We start from the raw sequence: 16,002 nt of genomic DNA, 5'->3' as shown, positions 1-16,002 counted from the left end.
AACTAGTCTCACAAAAGAAAAGGTAACTATTTGAGGCAGTGGGTGTTAATTAGCTTGATTATGATAATCACTTCACAACATATATATCACATATATAACACATATATAAATATCACATTGCAAACCTTAAATACAATGTTTTTCAATTATACCTCAATAAAGCTATGAGAGGGAGACTGATCTTAACAAATGTTTTCTTTCTTAAAAATGGAAACAAGTTTTGCATTTGTGTGTATACACACACACACACACAAACACACACACACATTTTTGTGTGTGTGATAGTGGGGATTGAACCCATGGACACTGTCCGCAGAGCTACATCCCAGCCCTTTTTATTTATCTTGAGACAGAGTCTCACAGAGTTGCCCAGTCTAGCCTTGAACTAGGACTTCTCCTGCGACAGCCTCCCAAGTCACTGGGATTGTAGGTGTGCATGTGTTTTTAATATTGCGAGAACTTTAAAAATGTTAACTGATGAACAATTCACATTTTAATTAACTGATGGTTCAGCAAATGTCAGCTTGTAAATGGGATCCATCAAGAAGGCCGGCCGGCCTGCCCGAGGGGGAACGAGTTGGACCTAGAAGCTCCTCATCTGCTGGTTCCACTGGGGAAGCACAGCTGGCGGGGTGGCACAAGGGTGTGGCTTCCGAAGACACTGCCTTCTGACCTAACTCAGGGCCCCAGCGTGGGTCACAAGGCTCCTGTCCCAGGAACTACAGCAAACATCACTTTCACACAGGCACTTAAAAAGAAAGAAGATGTTCCAGTAAGCATATACTACAATCTAAAAATGAATTTAAAAATAAATTTTCTGGGAGCTGGGCATGGTGGCACAGGTCTGCACTTCTACCTGCTGAGGAGGCTGAGGCAGGAGGATTCAAGTTCAAGGTCAGCCTGAGACTCTGTCTCAAGATAAAAAATCAAAAAGGACAGGAGATGTAGCTTGGTGATAGAGCTCTAGCCTAGCCTGGTTAGGGCTGTGGGTTCAAAAACCTAATACTAACAAATAAATAAATATAGAAATACATTTCCTGGTGTTAAGTTACCTTTTATGTAAAGGTAATGTCTGGAAGGGGAATAGGGTGGGCTTCTGGGGGCTGGCAATATTCTAGTTCTTGATCTGGGTGTTTCTATAGTTGTATTCCAGTTGTGAAAGTCCATTGACCCCTAATGTTAATTGGTGACTGTATGTGGATGGTTTGTGTGTGTGTGTGTGTGTGTGTGTGTGTGTTATACGTCAATCTAAGAATTCAAATTTATGTTATAAATTTGGTCAAGTGGATGAAGACAGTGGTGTCCTGCAGTGTTCATACAGTCAACCAAACACCACTACTTGGCAGGGTCCATTACAGAAAGCCCCAGGAGACGGAGGGAGAATCTGATTTAACTCCTCTACAAACTTAAGGTTATCAGGATGCAAAACGGTCTTGGGGAAGAGGCTGGTCAGAGGCTTATTCTATACGACAGGCCTGGCAGTGTTACCTGCTGGACAGGTCATCTATGCAAACTGGCAACATTTCACCATAAAGAAACTAGCCTGAGACGATGGGATCTGCCATTGCTCGGCCACCAGAGCCCACGTGCACACGGCTGGGCCATGCCCACAGCGGGCAGCCCTGCCTCCCCGTTGAACCAGCTGACCAAGGAGCTTCTAGATGCAGCCAGCTGGCCTCCCTGAGTGATCCCGTTCACAAGCCGACACTTCCTGAACCAATTATAGTGCTTAACAGGACTCCCTGAGGGAGTGGAAGGAACAAAGAGCAGGAGCCAGAACGTGGACCAGGCCAGAGGACCAAGTCCTCCCCAGGCACCACCTCCCTGGCCTGGACAGAGCATTTCCCACAGCCGCATATCAGAGGGGAAACGCCTACCACGTAGGGCTGGTGGTGCAAGGGTCAAGTGAGATGTCACACAGGTGGCACACGATAATTGGGAGGGCAGGCCAGGTGCTGCTGCCATCAGTGCCCCTATGCATGAGCCCCTCCCGCCTTCCAGGCCAGGTTGCCCTCTCTCCACACCTCACACCTGCCCACACCTGTCCACAGGTGGGCAACAGTCACCTGAACTCTCCAGGAACCTGACCAGGACCCTGACATTGTAGCAATTCGCCTCTTTTCCTTCCATAGGAGTATTTCAAACCTGGTTCCACTGTTCAATCAACTATTTTCAAAATTGTTTCATTACAATGCTTCCCTTTTCACGTTTCTCCGTGGAGCTCAGGGCCCCGCACACGCACTACAGGAGCTGCACCCCTGAGCTGCACACCAGCCCGAGACGCCCCTCTTCAATGCCCATCCTGTGGAGCAGCGGGAGCCCCCACAACATGCTGATGGGGACCGGAGCAGTGACAGCTGACGTCGACAGCACAGGAAAGCAGCTGTGTGCTTGGGCTCTGAGCCCCGCAGACCAGCTCCACTCCTGAAGCACCGCCTGTGAGCAGGGTCCTGAGCATGCTCCTCCACCAGAGCCCCTCCCCCTCCCCCCTCCCTCTCCCTGGTGAGCAAGGTGAGCACAGTGACAGAAGGGCCCTCACAAGCCCCTTAATGACGCCCTCGCACAGGGGGAGAACTGAAGATGACCACAAAGTCCTGCTGCTCCTCCCAAGAGGCAGACTCTACTCTCCACCCCCCCCCCCCCACTTCTGGACTGGCCTTGGTGACACACTGGTCAATGACAGGGGGCACAAACGACATTCTGGGAGGGTGGCAGCTGGCCAGAAGTGACAGATCCGGCACCCGCTTAGTGGGGCAAGCCAGCCTGCCAACCTCAGACTCCCGGATAGGAGGAGAAGCCACCAGGAGGGGCCGGGTGGAAGGAGGTTCCCGATTTGCAGCCAGCTCAGGCGCACACGTAAGTGACGGAGCCCTCCCTGGTCCTGGCCCGGCCACCACCAGATGGTAACTGCAGGAGAAGCCCCAAGTGAGCAAGCCCTCCTCGCCCAGTCACCCACTGGCCACAAGAAACACCAACCAACAGTGCTGAGCCAATCCCGTGGGGGCCCCATGAGGATCGGTGGGTGACCGCGCCACACAGCAGACACCTGGCCACTGTGGTGGGTGGTCACAGGATGTCACCTGCAGTGAACAGCAGTGATCCCAGCTCATCAAGGATGGGCCATGACATTCCAGTTAACACTGGTTCCAAAGCACAATGACTTATTAAGTTCTCGAACCAAGAATAACCAGTCAAGGTGCTACTGTGACGGGGTCCCGTGCTGCAGGAACGGCACCGGGCGGTGCTCAGAACACCCCACCTTCCTCCCATTGTGCCCCCACCCGTTCAGAATCCTGCCAACATGCTGACACCTCGTCAGGGAACTGGACTGTCCGCCAACCCTCAGCCAGCGCTGGTCAGAGCAGGGTTCCTCAGGCGTCCAGGGCCTGCTCTCCATGGGGAAAGACAGTCCCAACGTAGCCAGTAGCTATTTTTTTATGTAAATATACACAAACATTAAGAGTGCACCTAAACCGTGTATGCTACTTTAAGTCTATACAGGACAGACGGACGCACTGAGGAAGCTGGGAACCCATGGAACTCAACGCTTTCTGTCCCTGCGGTGCTGGGGGTGCACCCAGGGCCTCGAGCCAGCTGCCCAAGCCTCTGGCAATCTGACAGAAGCTCACTTTCCAGCGTTATTTTCAGGTAACCAGAACCAAACAATATCCACCTCTCAAACATCACCTTCGGCCTTACAATACATTTTGTAGGTTTAAATTTCAGCATATAAGTCACACATGCTCATGAATAAACCAAACAGAAAAGATGCTGGGTGCTGTGGCACCCGCCTGTGATCCCAGCAGCTCTAGAGGCTGAGGCAGGAGGATCCTGAGTTCAAAGCCAGCCTCAGCAATGGGGAGATGCTGAGCAACTGTCTCTAAATAAAATACAAACTAGGTCTGGGGATGTGGCTCAGTGGTCCACTGCCCCTGGGTTCAATCCCCAGTACAAAAAATAAAAAATAGGGGCCCATTGAGAGACCCACTCTGCCCCACTGCACACGATGACCACATTGTGTCCAGTCTTTTCAGACACTCCTTTCTGCTAGGAATGCAGCGTGCACAGAGCCCCCAGCGCTCCCAGAGGCATCCCCCTCTGCACCAACCTAACCTCAGTCCTGCTCCCAGCTGGTCAGCAGGTACCCAGCAGCCCTCCCAGCCACACGCACACTCCATGCACCTCCACTTTGGAACATCTGGCCATCCTGTGGCCTCCCATAAGATTGAGCTGCATGGCTAATCAGCTCTCCCTATGCACGGCTGTCAGGACGGTGAACCCTGAGGTCAGAGCCCCTTCTTCTCGGGCCATTGTTACCTGTGCATACCGCAGGGCAGTCAGGCAAGCCACACCCTGAGTGAAGATTCCTATTATCTTCCCCAGCACCTGGCAATTCATTGTTAAAGAACCCTCATTCACGAAGTCTGGCTGGGCGTGGGGGCAACCCTGGCAGTGCCCTACTGAGCCCAGCAGCTTGCAGAGCACCCTGGCGTGGCACGCAGCCAGTGGAGCTGGTAGAGGAAACAGGAAAGCAGGGCTGGGCCGGGGGTGCCTCTTCCCAGAGGATGCAACGCAGAGGAGCAGATCAAAGTGCTGGAAGGTGGTGACCCTGCCGGGCAGGACAAAGGACAGCCACGGCAGGATGAGGAGGCTGAAGGTGAGGTCCAGGTGATCAGAGGACAGAGAAGAGTCACCTGAGTGTAAAACGAAAGACAGAAGGAGGGAGAGGACCAGGTAGAGGCAACAACTTGGGCGCCCAGGGTTTGCCAACCAAATAATGAGGAAAATGCAGTGGGGGGCGGGGTGTGGGGGCAATCAGCACAGCATAAGCCACTGCAGGAAAACACAGCTCAGGGGTCAGCGGGAATCCCGAGCTTTTGCTGAAATAAAAATGTCTCATCTCACTGTGTCAAAACGGATGTGAATTTAAAGATGCACTTTGCTCTGTGTTGGCCCAGTGTGTTCCCCTCCCAGTTCTATGTTGAAACCCTCCCCCAGGGGACAGTGTGAGCAGGTGGGCCTCCGGAGGGGACCAGGTCACAGGGCGGAGCCCTCATGGAGGGATCAGTGCCTTCTAGAGGAGACCCAGGGAGCGCCCACCCTCTCTCCAGCACGCCAGGGGAGGATGCAGAGAGGAGACCGGCACAGTCTGCCACAGGCCATCCTGATGGCCTCCCAACCTCGGACTTCCAGTCTCCACAACAGTGAGAAACCAGTCACCAGGCTGTGACTCTGTTCTAGCTCTCCCTTCCAGGCACCTGCTGGGGACAAGTACTGAGATATTTTACAATGAAAACTTGCCTCTTGACAAGCTTATTAGGAAAAAATTTAGAAAATATTTTTGCTCCTAAAACAAAAGGCAAGTTCATGAAGTATGTAGTACCTAATGCTATGAAAAGGGCTTTTTCAAAAATGCCTTTTCAATTAAACTTGCCATAAGTGGACAATTGTGGTGGCCCAGGCCTGTAGTCTCAGCATCTCGGGAGGCTAAGGAAGGAGGATGGAAAGTTAAAAGACAGCCTCAGCAACTTAGTGAGGCTCTAAGCAATTTATCGAGAACCTATTTCAGGTCAAATTTTTTTAAAAAGGCTGGGGATGTGACTCAGTGGTTAAGCACCACTCATTCAATCTCTGGTACCAAAAAATAAAAACAAACAAGCAAGAACTTGCCATTAATGTAAATGTCTTGACCAATAGTTTGATTTAATAAATAAATAAATAAATAAACAAACAAACAAAGCAACCAGGAACAATCTGTTCTTGCCCCTTTTCCAACAGAAGCAAGGGCAAGTTTCATGCGATACTCTGAGCTAGTGTGTGCAAGTGTGTGTGTGTGTGTGTGTGTGTGTGTGTGTGTGTGTGTCCCTCTCCCCCTCTTTCCCCTTCTCTCCTCCTCTTTTTCCCATCTTTCCTCCTCTCCTCTCACACCCCCTTCTTCTCTCTTCGTCCCTCCTTCCTTCCCAGGGAAGGACCTTTGACAGAGGCACCTTTAGGATGACACATTCTATTTGCAAATCCTAGGCAGGACAGTGGCTGTGCCCCATGAGGGTAGAAAGGGAAGGAACTGGAGAACCCAGCTATCTTCTTCTTCCTGAAAAACAAACTGGAGCACAGAAAAGGATCTAACTCTCCGTGATGTCTTGCTCAAAGACAACGAAATGAAGCTGGGTGTGGTGGCATACACCTGTCATCCCAGCTGCCTGGGAGGCTGAGGCGGGGGGATCATGAGTTCAAAGCCAGCCCCATCAACTTAATGAAGTCCTACACAACTTAGCAAGACCTTGTCTCTAAATAAAATACAAAAAAATAGTTGGAGATGTTTCTCAGTAGTTTAGCACCCCTGATTCCATACCTGGTACAAAAAAAAGAAAGAGAGAAAATGGAGAGGAGAGGAAATCATTTCCCTGTCTTCTGCCTGCCATCCTGCAGGTCCCATTCAAATTTTGAGTCTTCCAGGCACCTCTAGGGGAACTGAAAGTAGCTGAAGCATCTTCTGGGTTAAATACGGAGCAAACAGAAGTCACATTCCTGACCTCCAGAGAAGTCCAGAAGGCCCCAGGCACCAAGAACAAAAAATATGTCAGACTATCAGACAGCCAGGTGCAGTGGTGCACACCTATAACCCCAGGAACCTGGAAACCGGGGCAGCAGGATTGCAAGTTTGAGGCCAGTCTGGGCGACTTAGCAAGACCCTGTTTCAAAATAAAAAATGAAAAGGCTGGGATGTAGCTCAGTGGTAGAGCGCCCCTGGGTTCAGCCCCCAGTGCCTAAATAAATAAATTAAAATTGGTATATGTACATATATATACACACATATGTATATGTGTGTGTGAGAGAGAGAGAGAGAAAGAGAGAGAATCATAAAGATGCTGAAGCAAAAGGTCCCACAGTGAGAAACCTGCTCAGTGACTCCGGGTTAAGTGGCACTCTGCTGTATTCCCACTGACAGGTAAAGGGAAAGGCAGGTCGGACTGCGCAGGACAGAGTTCCTCCTGGCAGCTCAACCGCCATGCCTGGGGTAAGAGCTGCAGAACCACGTCACCCCTGGGGAAGCCAGAAGCTGGGGCATCCCCTGCCTCCACAGGAGCTGAACTCGAGTGGCCCAGCACTGGCTCCCACCTGCTTCCTGCAGGGTCTGGCCTGCACAGCCCTGGGCCATGCACCTCCAGCAGCCTGAGCAGCCCGCACACAGGCTCGGCCTCAAACCCAGACCCCACACACACTGTTTTCTCCCGTGCAGGCACACCTGGGATACAATTAATTTGTAAGTTAATCATAGCAAGAGGTTGGCAATAATAGCTGTAAAAAAATAATCATAACAACAAACTGCAGTAAAATTCACGTGGATGAGGTCTGTCTCCTTCAAAATATCTTACCCTGTGGGCTCGCCCTTCTTTTCTTGATGGTGTGAGGTGGTTTAAAGGAAGCCCTCCGTGGCTTCTCTGCTGCATATCCCAATTGCCCACCCCTCCACTTTAGTGTTTCAGGGTCATTGTTAAGTGAAACAAGAGTCACTGGCTAACACACAAGGGTTGTGACACTGTATCAGCCAAGAAGGCTGCGAAGTCACTGCCAGGCGGGTCACTCATATAGGATGGACACAGTGAGTCAGAGCAGGACCAAGGACAGTGTGAGACTCCATCGCACCACGCAGGATGTCACACACTGGAAAACATGAGTTATTTCCAAAATTTTCCATTTAACATTTTTCAATGGCAGCGGGGGTGGGGGGTACTACTGTAGTATCCTTTCAACTGTTTCATACATTTGAAATTTTTCAAAATGAAATATGGGAGAAGTGGAATCAAAAACAACAAACCATTGCTGAAAGGAGAGCGGAATCAGAGGAAGAGGGGTCAGGCTGAGAGAGGAGGGACAGAGCCCCGAGTCCACGCTGCTGCCCTCTCCCGTCAGGCCCTCCAGGAAGGCCCTGCTGGACCCTTCCACCCCCAGGCACCCTCCAGATCCCCCTTACCCAGAGTCCACTGCGGGCAGCCTCCACCACCCCACAGTACCTGATCACGCCCATCTGCCCAGCCTGGCCATGGTCACCACTTCCTGTGCACCCAGCTGTCCCTGCAGTGTAGCCAGTGACCTCTCTCCCCAGCGGGGACCAGAGCCCACCTTCCTTGCTCCCGTCTCCAACCAGCAACACTGCCCCTTGCAACAGCAGGTGCTCAGAGCAGAGCTGGACAGAACTCGTGCCTGTGTGTCCTCATGTCCAGGAGGCTGGGCACCCCTGACCCCGCACACCAAACCAGGCCCTCCATGCCGGCACGCCACCGTCAGCACCAAGGGAGGAAAGGAGGGATACCACACGACTCGCCACCGTGCGTCCACGTCCCCGGAAAGGCAAGGACCACAGCCATCCTGTCGACCTGAGGCCACCCACAGCTCCCGGCACCACAGAGGCACTGGGTGAACGCCACCCACTGAAGGAACAGGCACCCGGTCATCTCCAAATACACACAGACAGAAAGAGGACAGAGGAAGTGCCACCTTTGCCCCACAGGAAGCACCAGACCAGTTTAGCCTGTTGGACAAAGGATACCTGAAGCCCCTTCCAATTGGCTCAGGATCGCCTTAGGTCCAGCACCTTAGAGTGCAGTTTACTCAGAGCTGTGGCCCTGGGTCCGACCTAAGGGATCCGGCACGGCCACAAAAACAAGGAGACTGGCCCCAAAGGTGGGCCATGCCAGAGGGCCATGGGCAAGTGCCACAGACTGAATATCTGAGCCCCCCATTCATACACCAAAGCCCCATCCCCAAAGTGAGCATGTCCAGAGGAGGCAGCTTGGGAGACCACAGGGTCACAAGGGTGGATTATCATCAAAGGGATTAGTATCCTCTTAAGAAGGACCCTGTCTCTCTGCCATTAGGGGACACAGCAGGAGAGCCAAGCAGACTGTGAGGTGGCACCTTGCGCTCCTCAGCCTCCAGAGCCCTGAGAAGTCCGTGTCATTGAGCTTCCAGGCTGCGGTATCAGCTGCCTGAACTAGGAAACGGGGACGAATGAGGGGGAGGCCAGGGGGAGGCTGGAGATGTTCCACAAATGGTTCTGAGACACACGCCAAAGGGACACTGAGTTCCGAGAGCCCTCGGAGGGGTGTGGCAGGCAGAAAAGAGGAACCAGGGAGCCTGAGGGACTGGGTCGGCCTGACCTGGAGCAGGGCACAGCGTCAGCCACATGCCAGGTGCTACTGGAGGACACCCCCACACCAGCTGCACTAGTCCTGTTGACACAGGCACCCCCAGGGTCACCAGTGCCCAACCTCACTTTATAAAAAGGGTTCGATTTAATAGAGGAATCAGGCCCAACCTGCCGTCCTCCCACCCAGAGAAGCCCAGGATTCTCAGAAGGAAAACAGAATGAGCATGCTAACGGGACCCACCTTGGAAAGCAGCACCGTGGTTACTGCCGTGGCCTCTGTCCACGTGGCCTGCCCCCAAGGGCTCAAGTGCTGGAAGCACCTGGTCCTCAGCATGACAAGGTTGAGGTGCTGGACCATTAAGAAGCTGGCCAAGCACAGGGCGGTTACCCGTGGGGACAACCTCTGGGAAGGGATGAATGCTGGTCTCTTGGAGTGAGTTGTCACGAGAACACACTTGATCCCTTGCAACAGGGCCAGTTCCCTGTCCTTTCCACCAGGTTGTGAGGCAGCTGGGGGCAATGCCATTCTCTTAGGACCCTCTAGCCATCAGTATCATGAATTAGATAAACGTTCCCATTTTAAAAAGCACCCATTCTCAGATATTTTGTTACAGCAACAGAAAATGGATTAAGATGCCTCGCCCCACCCACTATGCTCCACATCAGTTCCATCTGCAAGAACTCTAACAAACCTGTGCACCCTCCTCGGGGACTTTCAGTTCAGGAGAGCGCCTGTGGTGGCCCCGCGGAGTCCACACAGCTCTGACTGCTCCATGTCATGGTAAACAGAAACCCGTTCCACTCTGGGGCCCTAGTGTCCACGAGACCAAAGAGTCCTTCCACTGCGCAGCCCTGTACAAATCTGAAATCTCCACCACCCAGAGTCCCAGCAGACCCCAGGTGTGTGACAGCTCTTTGATGAGCCGGGACATAGCTGCGCACAGAGGTCAAGCTCCCACAGGACCAGGGAAGTGCTGGGCCGCCTTCACCACGCACCCAGCTGTGGACGAAGTGGCAGAAATCTCCAGCTGTTGTCAAGGCAACCAAAGTACAAACAGAAATCTCCTTGGGATTCCGTCCGGAAGCAGTCTTTAAGTGCACATGCACACACCCCCAGAGGAAATTATAAAACAGAGATGCGCCTCCGCCCCTTCCTCCCGCTGTGGCCACGTGGCAATGTGTGTCAGGAATGCCACTGGGAAGCTTTCCACCTCTGGGGTAGAAGCAGCTGCTGCCTTGGGATTGCTTTTTGGTTTGGGCTTGTGTGTGTGTGTGTGTGTGTGTGTGTGTGTGTGTGTGCGCGCACGCGCGTGCGCTTTGCAGTATTCATGAGTGCTGACATTCCACGGTGGGATGGTTGGCACTTTATGGGCAGGGCTGAGACTCTAGGGGTCCTGGGCATCTGCTGACCCAGCCTGGTGTGCTTCCCTGGGTCAAAGGCACCCGCAGCAGGTCTGCAGGCAGCCTGGCTACCCGAGGAAAGAGCCTTCACACAGGCCTGCAAGGCCACCCCATGCGGGGTCCACAGGAGAGTCCACATGTGGGACATTCAAGCCAAGAGTGGATAACAGGTAACATAGGTGAGCCCAGTGCCCCTGAATCCTGGGCTTTCTTCGAGCACAAGGCATTCAGAGAATGTTCCAGGCCATTATTCGGCCCACCTGGGAGCACTCCCCAAGAGACAAGAGCAGACACACCTAACAGGCCAACAAAATGGCATCGGCAGGACTCGGAACAACACTGCTACGGGCCAGGGAAGCCACGCCTGCCACCTGCTGCCAGGGACCCGACCCTCACATCAATAGAAGGGACCTCTGACCCCAGGAGTCACCAGCAGGGAGCAGAGGTAAAGTTTGCCCTGGCCGCGCACACAACCCTGAGCCAGCACAGAGACGGGTCCCTCAGCCCCTCCAGTGACACAGCAAGCCTTCAGCATGAGGGCCACATTCTCTGTCACATTTGGTGGGGATGCCAGAGTCTTGATCAGACTGAGGCAGCAGGCACGCTGAGAAAACAGGAAGTCAGAGCTGGGCACAGGCAGACTTCAGTCCAGAAAGCACGGGCCCTTCCCCAGAGAGAGAGCAGCTGCGGGTCTCTCTCTGAAGGGCCTCTGGACTTAGCACTGGCTCGCTCTTCCAGACACTGACCCCCAGGTCACCACAGTACAACTGGGCATTAGAAGGACTCTGACCTCCCACAAGCCCTGTCACCTAGAGAACCAGCCTGCTCGGACGAGCAGCTAGAACAGCCTGCTGCAAACACCTGGCCCAGGAAGGGACCAAGCAGGGGACGAAGCTAACACTGCTCGGCGTGGAAAACGTAAGGCCACCCTGAAAAATAGGAGGCCGTGAAGTGATATGACTGATGTTTCAAAGCTGCCACCTGCACAGAAAGCTCTTCTCCGCTTCAGCACCATTCTCCCCACTTTCAAGGTGAAATGCCCATCAGCAGAGCCATCAAAAGGAACCAGCAGTCAGAGGGGAGCCAAGGGGAGGCACTGTCTCCAGGAGCCAGTGAAAACACGTGCTGCTTCCTGCCTTTCTGTTTATGCATTGGAACCAGAGACTGAACTCAGGGAGGCTCTGCCACTGAGCTACATCACCAGCTTTTTTCATTTTTTATTTTGAGACAGGATCTCACTAAGTTGCTGAGGTTGGCCTCCAACTTTCAATCCTCCTGCCTCAGCCTCCAAAGTCACTAGGATTACAGGTGTGTGTCACAGTGCCCAGCCAGAGTGTGCTTCATTCTTGGAGATAAAGAAAAAAGGAAGTTAAACTTATCTCCAAGTTTTGCTGTCACCCTGTAATCACAGACTGACAGGAAGTGACCATGTATCTTAAGTGTCCATCTGGTACAATGCTCTGCCTTAACAGGGAAGATGTTATTATGTGCATTTACAGATGAGGCAACTGTATTAGTCATCCAAAGCAGCACAGCCAGTTGGTTGGGAAAGAGCCCAGGTGCAGGCTCTTGCCACGGATCACTGTCCTTGTACACGGATATAAAGATTCTTGCCTAAATAGTAAAACTGAGAAGGAGGGGGCAGGCTTTGGGGCAGGGGCCTGTGCCACCTACATAGACAACAAGGGAGACAGAGACAGTGTCCCAAAACAAGGCAAAGATATTTCCTCCCAAGCCCAACTGACACATGCGACTCACCGTGCCTCTGTAGGCCAGGCTTTCCTGCTAAGTCTTTGGAGCCCTGGGGCTGAATGGCTTCTAGTTCCTGGCATTTAGGTCTGGTCTGCAGCAGACAGCCTGGCACACATGATACCCACACTGCCACACCGGCAGTTCAGCAGGGGACCCAGAACAGCCTCCCAGCCAGACCCCCGCGGCTGCCAAGTCCAGGCACTGGGAGAGCCCAGCAGGGCACATCGGGGACTCACAGGATAGGCGGCCTCTGCCAGTTCCCCTGGAATTACCATCCAGTCCGTGTAATTAAGGATTTTGGCCGAGGACAGTGGTAGAGCCAGTCGAGATTGCCTGAGCCAGAGGATCCAGAGGCCCGGCACAGGCACACCGTGGTCTGGCACAACCCATCCCGACTGCCATGTTTCCTCTTGTACACCTCCGTCCTGACAGCCCAGTTAGCATTTCTGAGACAAACTGGAAGGGGTCTACCCTTCGGCTGCTCCTTTACTTAGGAAACGGTCTTCTTGGGAGAACAAAATCAGCTGGCCTTAGAGGACCAAGCCTGGGTGCCAAAGGCCACTGAAGACACAGTTTAGGGCCTCATCTGCTTTTGGAAGGATTCTGGAATTTGACGCGGACACCAGGAAATGACTATAAACATTATCCGAGTCCCCAGGGCTTTTAATGTTGGCTTAAGTGGGACCTGTCCCTGTGTCACGGGACAGGTCCTCCAGTTCGCATGGTGGCTGTGGGTTCCAGGCTGTTTCTTCAGGCTGAGAAACACCCAGTGGGTAGGGAAGTGGTGACGGGGGAGGGCGCTCTCGGTCCCGCTCATTCTCACCCGCAGCACGGACGCTCGCGGGGCGCACTGCTCCACAGGACTTTCTTTCTTTGCCTCCCAGCCCGGCCATGCCCGGCCATGCCCTCGGTTTTCTCGCCCTGGCTTGGACTTTTTTTTTTTTTTTTAAGTGAATAAACCCATCGCTCCCGGGAGGCGAAAGAAACCCGCGGCCTCCCAAGGAGCTTCGACACTCCGGAAATCATCCAAAGCCGCCGTTCCTGTCCCGCGCCCTGTCCCCGCCCCGCCCACCCCGCAGCCCAGCGAGGCCAGAGGGGACCCCAAGACGCGCGGGTGCGGGTAGGTCGGCGGGCGGGCGCAGGAAGCCTGGGCCGGGGGACGCGGGGACCCCAGGGCTCGGCGAGGGGCGGCCCGGGGAGCAGGCGCGGGGTGGCCGAGGGGCAAGGGGTGGCCGAGGGCGGGGACAGGGCGCGGACTCACCCCGAGAAGGCACACCTTGAGCTCCCGGATGGCCATCATGTGCGGGCCGGGCCAGGCCGGGGCTCTGCAGCATCCCCCGGGCCGGGCCTCCGCGCCCAGCCGTGTCCCTCCGTGTCCAGCTGCGTCCAGCCGCCGCGGCCCGCGCTCGCGCCAACCCGCGGGCGGAACCGCCGCTGCTATTTCTGGGCCGCCGCAGCGGGTCACGTGGCCCGGCCGGCTCCTCCCGGCGCCGGGTCCAGCCCCAGCCGCCCACTCCCTGCGACGCCCGGCGTCAGCCTCGCCCGCGGCCCGGCCTGGGGACCCTGGAGACCCTGGCGCCCCTCCGGCCCTCGGAGCTGCCCAGCCGCGGGCGGGAAGACGGACCACGGCCGGGACCGCGACGCCCCGCCCCGCACCGCAGTCGCGCTTGGAGCCCACGCGCAGGCCACCAGGAAAGACCCTGGGCTCCGCAGAAGCCAGGCCACTGAAAACAGGGACGGCCGCGAAGACGGGGTGAGGACGGAAGGGGCCACCGCGAGGCAGCCTCCACTCAGCTCCCTTCACTGTCTGCGCGCGCGGGCCGAGGACGATTCTGGAAGCAGTGGTCTGTCTCTTCCTCCAAACCCAAACAGGTGCCGCTGGAGAGGAAGCCCCCTTTCTGGGACAGAGGACCCTGCAGAGGACAGGGGAGCTCCCGGCCCTCCAGCCGTCCTCGCTGGGAAGTGGAGGCCGCTCCTCGCTCCGCAGACCAGTGCCTTCCCTGCCCGCCAGGGGAATGTTCAGCCCGGGCTCTGGCAGTGCACTGGCATTGCGGGCTGAACATGTGTTGTGTTTGCTTTTAAACCCCATGTTAACAGTTCGTCCCCCATCCCAAACCCTGGGCCTCTCTGCTGACCTTTGATGGATGGCCCGCGTGCTTTCTCAGCAGGCCACCCACCTGGTCTCTTTGGCTTTGCTCCTGTGAAAGCCAGGCCCAAGCTACCTCACACCCAAGTAGCCCCACAAGGTGGGGACTTCCAAAGCAAGCCCTCCAGGGAGAAAATTCCAGAACACTGGACCAAGACGGACCCCAGACAGACAATGGCAAGTGAATTTCCCAGAGTCACAGCTTGCCTCCCCTGAAGTGCAGGCTGGTGGAAGGTGACTTATTGGGACTAAATGTTCCAAAAGTAGCCACAGACAAGTTACAGGTCCCATTCAACATCCCTGTTATATCACTCTCCACCCCTGATTCAGTAGCCAAAGCACAGACACTCTTCTATGTGGGCAGGGTGGAAAGAGAGGCCAGCCCAGAACTACCCAGCCCTGGGCACAATGCCTCACTGTCCTGCCGTGTGGGGGCAGGGAGCAGCTGCTACACACTTGCCAGACACCTGCCAAGGGCTTCCTAGGCCTCACTGGCACCCACGCAGTCCTGCCTGCCAGCCAGCCTTCAACCTCATATAGAAAGTGTCCTACTGACTTTTCTGCCAACTTCCCAAAGCCAGGCCAGCCGGGGTGGGAGTAGTCTCCATCAGAAGATGTGGAGCCAGTGGGGATCCATGTCATTCAGTTGCAGAGGGTCTGGCCACCCCAAATGGAGTAAGCAGGAATTCTTACTGCTCCCTCATCCTTGGCTGCTCTCATTCTGCCGGCCTCCCAGTCACCTAGGTGTCTGAGAGGTGCACAGTTTGTACACTATACTGGGACGTTCCCCTATATAGGCCTATATGTCCACCTCCATCTCCCGGTCCCACTGAGTATCACCCCCTTGGTACCTGGGTATGATCAAGCCTTTCTCTCTGCTTTACTAAGGGCTGTCTACTCTGTCAACCAGACCATGCTCATGGGTTTATATCCCCTCAGCCAGGCCACCCTGGAGACTGCAGCATGGCTCCACAGAAACCAGGTCCTGGGATCGGCCCCTGGTCATGCACAATGCTCTGCACCAAGGGGAGGATGAGGACTGTGGGAGATGTGTTTTAGGAGTGACAGGTCCTGGTGGCTCGGACTTTGTAAAGTCAAAATGTTCTCTATTATTATTCTCTATGTTTACTGTACAAGGGCTGATTGTATTTGTCAGATTTTTATGACTATTAACAGAATATTTAAGGGAGGCTAACTTTATAAGAAAAGAGGATTATTTAGCTAACAGCTTTGGAGGCTGAAAGCCCAAACTGCTAGGTGCAGGCTCTGGTCAGCCCTGGAGAGGACTTCATGGTGAGTGCTCATGTAGGAAGAAGGAAGAGATCTCGGTAGAGAAGCCCAGAAGCATTTCAGGGGTCAGGACTCTTGAGCTCTAGTGCTGAGAATCACCTATTCTCTTTGGAGGACACACCCCCAATGACCTAGGGACCTCCCATTAAGCCCCACCTCTTAAAAGGTCCACCACGTCTCTATACTACCACACTAAGGACCACATGAACGTCTGGGGGACACATTCAAGCCACATCCAAACCACAACTCCCAACCTGTCCTC

The 16,002-nt window shown here is 54.4% G+C and overlaps 1 protein-coding gene across 2 annotated transcripts in view; it reads right to left on the bottom strand.

Moving 5' to 3' along the window:
* Positions 1 to 13,841, bottom strand: part of RAB31 (RAB31, member RAS oncogene family) — an 87,472-nt gene extending 73,631 nt beyond the window's left edge. The window contains exon 1 of one of the 2 annotated variants that reach the window (XM_081262739.1): positions 13,581 to 13,841. In XM_081262739.1, coding sequence (XP_081118865.1) covers positions 13,581 to 13,604 — 24 coding nt within the window. In that variant the 5' untranslated portion in view covers positions 13,605 to 13,841. Of the gene's footprint in view, positions 1 to 13,565 lie in introns of both variants that reach the window. The other variant, XM_081262738.1, reaches the window with a different exon arrangement.
* Positions 13,842 to 16,002: the final 2,161 nt, after the last annotated feature.

This window comes from Spermophilus citellus, assembly GCF_964194105.1.
Source record: "Spermophilus citellus genome assembly, chromosome: 12".
NCBI lineage: Eukaryota > Metazoa > Chordata > Mammalia > Rodentia > Sciuridae > Spermophilus > Spermophilus citellus.
This window is presented reverse-complemented; position numbering and strand designations above follow the sequence as displayed.